Source organism: Lipotes vexillifer, unplaced genomic scaffold (assembly GCF_000442215.2).
Source record: "Lipotes vexillifer unplaced genomic scaffold, Lipotes_vexillifer_v1.1 scaffold1728, whole genome shotgun sequence".
NCBI lineage: Eukaryota > Metazoa > Chordata > Mammalia > Artiodactyla > Lipotidae > Lipotes > Lipotes vexillifer.
The window spans coordinates 1,083,700-1,090,560 of record NW_006784330.1 but is presented as its reverse complement, the minus strand read 5'-3'; the positions used below and the strand labels follow the sequence as shown (position 1 = coordinate 1,090,560).

General features: G+C 41.6%; 1 protein-coding gene across 2 annotated transcripts in view; it reads right to left on the bottom strand.

Annotated features, from left to right (window-relative positions):
• Positions 1 to 6,680: 6,680 nt before the first annotated feature.
• The window catches only part of MID2 (midline 2), a 92,166-nt gene continuing 91,985 nt past the window's right edge, over positions 6,681 to 6,861 (bottom strand). Inside the window, exon 9 of one of the 2 annotated variants that reach the window (XM_007456706.1) lies at positions 6,681 to 6,861. This exon is cut by the window's right edge and continues 361 nt beyond it. In XM_007456706.1, coding sequence (XP_007456768.1) covers positions 6,802 to 6,861 — 60 coding nt within the window. In that variant the 3' untranslated portion in view covers positions 6,681 to 6,801. The other variant, XM_007456705.1, reaches the window with a different exon arrangement.

Here is a 6,861-nt window from a genome sequence, read left to right as displayed (position 1 = left end):
TTTCTGGGACTTCTGGGAGGAGTAGCAGATCCTCTTTGCCGTCTATGCACTAGTAGAGTGGGCATTTACATTCTGTTATTTGAAAGACTCCTCTTGGCCCAGAATATGTTCCCAAGAGGCTTGCCAGAGCATTGTTGCCTGACCCTTTCCAAACCTGAAAATCTGAAGCTTGCCCCACCCCAGTCACCCCTAGGTTAGACAACAAAAGCATTGCCTCTGGAAGGTCCTTGTTAACATTTTCTTGTTTTCTGAGAAGGAAGGAAGAGGTAGAGTGAGGAGTTGATAGAGATGTGAATTTTTTTTTTTTGGCTGTGTTGGGTCTTCATTGCTGCACGTGGGCTTCTCATTGCGGTGGCTTCTCTTGTTGTGGAGCACGGGTTCTAGAGTGCAGGCTCGGTAGTTGTGGCGCACGGGCTTAGTTGCTCCACGGCACGTGGGATCTTCCCAGACCAGTGATCGAACCCGTGTCCCCCGCATTGGCAGGTGGATTCTTAACCACTGCACCACCATGGAAGTCCGAGATGTGAATTTTGCCCATGCCCTTCCATTTACACATTACTGATGGCTAATATATTAATTCTTCTAATTGTTCCCTTTGAAAGAGACTGGCCATAAAGAACAATAGCCTGTTAACCAAGAGGGAGTTGTGGGAATGCTGGACCAGAGATACATGCCTGAGAGGAATTATATGAGTGGTGGTGTGGAGTTCACCTAAGACAAACCTCACAATGTATGAGGTGGCCCATTTGTCATTCTGCTTATCAGGTTATTATTCTATTCAACCAGCACTTACCAAGTATCTCCTATGTACAAGGCTGGTAAGAGCTTCCACTCTCACCCCTGCGTCTCCAATAATGGCTTTGTTTTTCAGCTACCACTAGTAACTCTAATTCAGAGATTGAAAATTATTGGGGAAGAATTATTGAGTTGCATACCCCACCAGATTATAAAGTCAGGAATACTTTTTAATATGTCCCCACAGATATGAGTAGAGTCCTTGGAACATAAATAAACGCCTCGTGAATGACCAGGCCAGACCTATCACAACTGTAACTTGCATGTTATGCCCGACAGTTATAGGAAGACCACCTTGGTCCTAACCCTAACCCCTAGAAATTCGCAGTGAGGGAGAGTCATTCTCATTAGCTATCATGCTATATACATTTCCAGTATCCATGTAACAACCTATCTGGCCTCCATTAGTCCTAATCTTTGTAACACACCACCTCGCCCCTACCTACAGGCTCAGCTTCACTGAAGACTCTAGGACCAACCCTATTTCTAGGAAGGGGAATATAAAGAACTCTATGTCTGCTCTGGCCTGGCACATTAAGATGGAGCCAGCCTTTCCAAACATCACATCCCCCAAAATGTATAAACTCTTAGCTGTGGGTAATAGCCCCATATTCAGCTTCTGCATGGGCTGCTGTTCTCCAGGTGGGCCACTAACCCCTGAAATTCCAAATTTTGGTCTTTTATATTTTAACCCTCTTGCCTTTGGGCTATAGTTCCTAGTCGCTTTGCTAGCTGCCACCCTTGACTGGCCTGCTTCGCTTCACATTGCATGCCCCCTTTAGTGACTCTGATTAAAGTATGTCCAAGCCCAGCTCGGGGGTGGGGGGTGGGGTGGGGTCGGGGTGGATCTCCTAACCCTCCCAGGCTCCTCCTACAGGCCAGATGTTTAACAGCAAGTCAGCTTACATCTGGCCCTATCCTGACTTTAACCACTAGGTTCCAGCACTGGGATTTTCTATGTTCTTCCTTAATTCCCACCTTCTGGCCCAGTCACTGAAACTGAATGTGCCGTGTTTCCTTGGGCCTTATACTTTCACTTCTTTAGTCTTCCTGACTGTATCTTGCTCCTGAAACCAAAGTCTTCATGATTGGATCTCGATTTCCAGATACTCCGGATCCTCCCTGCCCAAATCTCTACCCACTACATAATTAATTTCCCCTAAGTCATTTAGACAATTCCAGTAACCCATGACCTTTTCCCTTTTAATCTTCCCCCAATTCAAACTCCAGTGAGAGACAATCAAGAACTCATGAATACATATATATTTATTTAATTCATAATATAGCATTTTGAATGGCCTGGGATATTTTAGAGGGATGAGGCTGTGTAATCCACAGATGCTCAGATTTCTGTCACTAGGAGAGACACTATTGGTCCAGAGCTCCCAGTACAAACAAGCCTGGGATAAAATATTTGATAAAAAATAGTCCAATAATAGTCTAATAAATATTCTAGCCGACAACAACAACATAGTATATGTCTGAAGCTGGCAGACCAGACTGTAAAAGGCAGTTTCACCTGACCTAATGGCAGTCAACCTGGCCAACCTGTACTACACAAAGTACAGCCCAATGGCTCTGAGGCTGCAGTTGGCTTCAGGAATTAAAATAAGTGTGAAAGGAGTTCTCATCTGTCGGCCTCACATTCTCCATTCTGTAGAAGAAAGGGTATCAAACATTTGCACTTATCAAAAAGTCCATCTGTGGATTGCTCCAACCAGGTAGTCATATATAAATATGTAAACCATGGAAGCTTAGAAAATTCACCTAGCGTATTTTAGCCGAAAAGAACATAGAAGTGATTTTGCTGCAATTTGAAATTCACTGCATCCAAAGTTTACACAATGGAATTGTATGATAAAAATACATACAGATGCAGTTACTCTTGCTTACAAGTAGCCAGAACTCCAATGTGGCATTAAAATTTCTTTCATATTCTCAAAACATGTTTGACTTTATTGTTGATTACTTTTGTGCTTTCTTCAATAAGACGATATAAAAAGTGAAAATAAGCATAAATTGCAGACAGAAAGAATAATGTGCTGGCAGAAAGGATTGTAGGAGAACAGACTGAGGAGAGCAACAGTGAAAACTTATGGAGTCTCCTTCCTTGAAGATGTTAAATACAGGTCCTATTCCCTTTGTCCAACTGGGTTTAGCTAGAGGTAGTCAATGACTTCTCTTAAGGTACCTGGCATTGACAGTATTCTATGAAAGTCTTAAGTTTACTGAAGTATCTGGGACTCACCACACCCCCACTGAATACTTTGCCACCATGTTTTTTCTTGGAAAGCACTTTTTATTATTCAGCTCAGAAACTTCATTGCTTACCCCAAACCCAGTTTATTTTCCTACTTTATTCAGTAGACTTAGCTCTGAGTGATTTTGGGCTATGACCAAAACTTAAATCCACATTCAAAGTTTGAAAAGACTGAAAAGTTATTGAAAAGAATGGTGCCACATGCTCCAGACAATTCCCCAAGTCAACTTCCAAAAGAGCTTTTTTTTTTTTTTTTCTTGCGTTATGCGGGCCTCTCACTGTCGTGGCCTCTCCCATTTGCGGAGCACAGGCTCCGGACGCGCAGGCTCAGCGGCCATGGCTCACGGGCCCAGCCGCTCCGCGGCATGTGGGATCTTCCCGAAACGGGGCACGAACCCGCGTCTCCTGCATCGGCAGGCGGACTCTCAAGCACTGCGCCACCAGGGAAGCCCCCAAAAGAGCTTTTGAGGAAGACAATACTCATTTATATGTATGAGTCCTAGGACATTTGCAAAATAATATCAATACAGCCCAAATGGAGAAGTCGCCAAGCATTTCTGCCCAGAACACAACAAACACCAATATGGATATCAGAGTACAACAGGGAAACTTTGATTATTCATTTGTTCACTCATACATTCATGCAATTAACATTAGCCAGGCAACTACTCTGTTCCACACCCTGTGTCAGGTGTTGAAAATACAACAACAAAACCAAAAGACACAGCCTTTGCCCTCAAGGTATTCACAGTCTAGTGGGGAAGACGATTCTTATATGTTAAACCTTTGTGTGCATCAGAATTACCTGGGGGAGCCTGTTAAAAATGTAAAATTCCACTTATGTGCCCAGACGTTTTAATTAAGAAGATCGAGGGTGAGGTCTAGGAATCAACTGTTTTAACAAACACCAAAAATGATTCTAACAGGTGGTCTGAGGACCACACTTTGAAAAACACTGCTATACAATGTGATTATTGCTGAGAGGGGGTAGTGCTCAGGGTGCCATGGGAGCTGGAGAACATAATCCAGCCTAGGGGTTCAGGAGTTAATCTAGTCTAGTGGGGTAGAGGTGGGGAAAGCAAGTCCAGGCTAGAGTCAAAAGTAGGGTGGAGAAACTGAAGCTTTGTCTCAGGGCACTAAAATCTAAAAGGCACAAAAATGAATGGCACGGGAGTCCCAAGGCCAAGGTAAAGAAAATCGGACTGGGGTGAAGGTGGAGTGTTCTGCACTTACAGCATTTTCACACTATTCCCTTAATTTAAGAACAATTCCTACTGTTTACTCTGGGCATCAAAATTGTTACTAATGTCTCTATTCCAGGCCCAGAGAACAACTTGTGAAAATCGTTAAGTTTGGCTAGAGTTATCAGTGTGAGGGGGAAGGTGGCGAAAGATGAAGCTGGGAAAGCAAATAGGGACTTGAAAAGCCAAAGTGGGTAAGTAACTGGGACTTTCTACTGAATGCTATGGGAGCCAGTGAAAGATTTTAGGAAGGGGTTAAAATCATCTGTTTTGTTTAAGAATTTGGAGATAGGCTCTAGAGGAGAGACTTAAGAGTAACTTAGAAATGAAAGACATCCATTTTAAAGCACTGCTACACTGTACTGGGCCTGGGGCTGAGATTAATATTTGTTGCATACTTAACTAAATGCCATGCTTAATAATTAAGTATGCCATACTAATGCCATACTTAACTAAATGCCGGGTGTGTGCTAAGCAGTTTCAATGTGCTATCTTTTTTTCATCTTTGCAACAGCCTTGTGAGGTAGGTATTATTGTACAGAAGAGGAAACAGCGGCTCAGAGAAGTGAAGTACTTGCCCTGGGTCACACAGCTAGTAAATGGCAGAGGAAATAGATTATTTTAGTCTGAAGGCTATGATGAGCTTTCCATCACTGCAAAAGCTATTTCCCAGCACTGCTGAATCTTACCGAGGTTGCTCATTTCCTGATTAGCAGTAAGTACGTAGGGTTTTTAAAACCAGAAAAACCTACTTTGCCACTAGATAGGTAAGTTTGAGCCTGCCATCTGTAGCTGCATCAGTCTTGCTTTCCATGTTAGGTGTACAAACAATACGAAACTGTTCCTTAGGGGATTTTTGTAGATACTTTGTCTCTCCTACAGAATAATAAGCCATTTGACAGCAGGGGCTGTGGATTATCAATAGGTCAGCTTCAGCGTGGTACCTGGCATCTAATAGTTGGTTGAATGAATGAATGAATGAACGTCCACCAAAGGCTGTGGAAAGGAAGAGGGGGAGAAGTTTTGGCATTGTTTCAAGGCTCCGATCTGGGGACTTGTTACAACTAACACATTGTGCAACAACAATATTTTCACGACTCCCAAGAATTAGACTCCTTAAAGCCGACTCAGCTCCTGAAAGGAGAAAGCTCTGGTGCTGACACTCCCAATCCCAGCAGCGGAACTGACAGAAGCACAGACCATAAAGCTTGATTCCCTTCCACGATAGTGATTAAGGACTGGGTTGAAGCTTACATCCGCATTTGCCATGAAGGGTTGGCCAAGCAAATGAATAGTGTAAATAAGATTGTGGGAAGAATGATTATTTAACCTGTTTAAGAAAACAAACTATTCTCAGGCATTCTTAAGTACTTCAGAAGTGTTTTATCTGAAAATATAAGTACATTTATATGCAAATAGTTGTTGCATCTACAACACTCCATTCTTACTGATTAAGTAAATAAAGAAGGTTCCTAAAGAACCTCCATTATGCAAGTCTTTTTTTAAGCCTAATTCTAGTAACTGTATGTACTTGAGAGTAAGAAAACTGTACTTCTTTGAAATATTCTGTGACAGAATTTTTAAGAATTCGGACAAACCTCCTCCATTAGGTAGCATCGATGAAACTGTGCTACATATAACAGATCTACCTGAATCAATTTTCTATCCAGCAATAGCATCTTTTGTGCAGTCTTGTCTCCCTATCTCTCCTGATCCAACCTAGAGCTCTTCCCACCATCTATGTCATTATTGCATGTGCATGTGTGTGTGTGACAGGAGGGAGGAAGGGAGGGCTGAATGGAGGGAGGGGAGAAATGTTGACTGATTTTGATGTTCCCTTTAGGGGACAAAAATGGACGGTATAATTTATTTTCCCTTCCGGTATATTTCTCACGCAAATGACTAAATTAAAAAGTTTATTATGTATATATAATTATAAAATGAATATATAATATATATTATTTATTCATTTTATATATATATTATATATACACAGACATGTTTTCTTTATAATAAATCCTTGATTGTAGGTTTTCTCATAAAAAGCTACATATAATATGGGATCATTTGACACTTCAAAATTCTACTTGGCCTAATTGGCCAGTGCTAGCAAGGCTGACACACCCCTGCTTTCCAGCTGGCTAGCCCCTTGTTCGGAGCATCTTTCTACATTATTTACCTAGAATGACCCTAATTCCTTCCAATATCATTTATACTCCTAAATCACTGGGAATTTTTAATTCTCCAATGACAAGAGAAGCATTCTTCAAATTTCTTCTCCAATGGCTTGAACCCAGACTACTCAGGTAATTTGTTCTGAGAAACTCAATACATTAATTCAAATGCAAGCTTTAATGCACAAAAATTAAATCTATAATATCTAGTTATTTTGGATGCTTCAAATGAACTTTATTTTTGTATCTTGTATATTGGACACTAACTGAGGTTTAGGAGGGGAAGAACTGCTGAACTGGAGAGCCAGTGAATTATACGCTCTCTTGAAACTTAATGGCAAGCTTTCATCCCAGAAACATAAGGGGATTCTTGAGGCCTGCAGTTGCATTC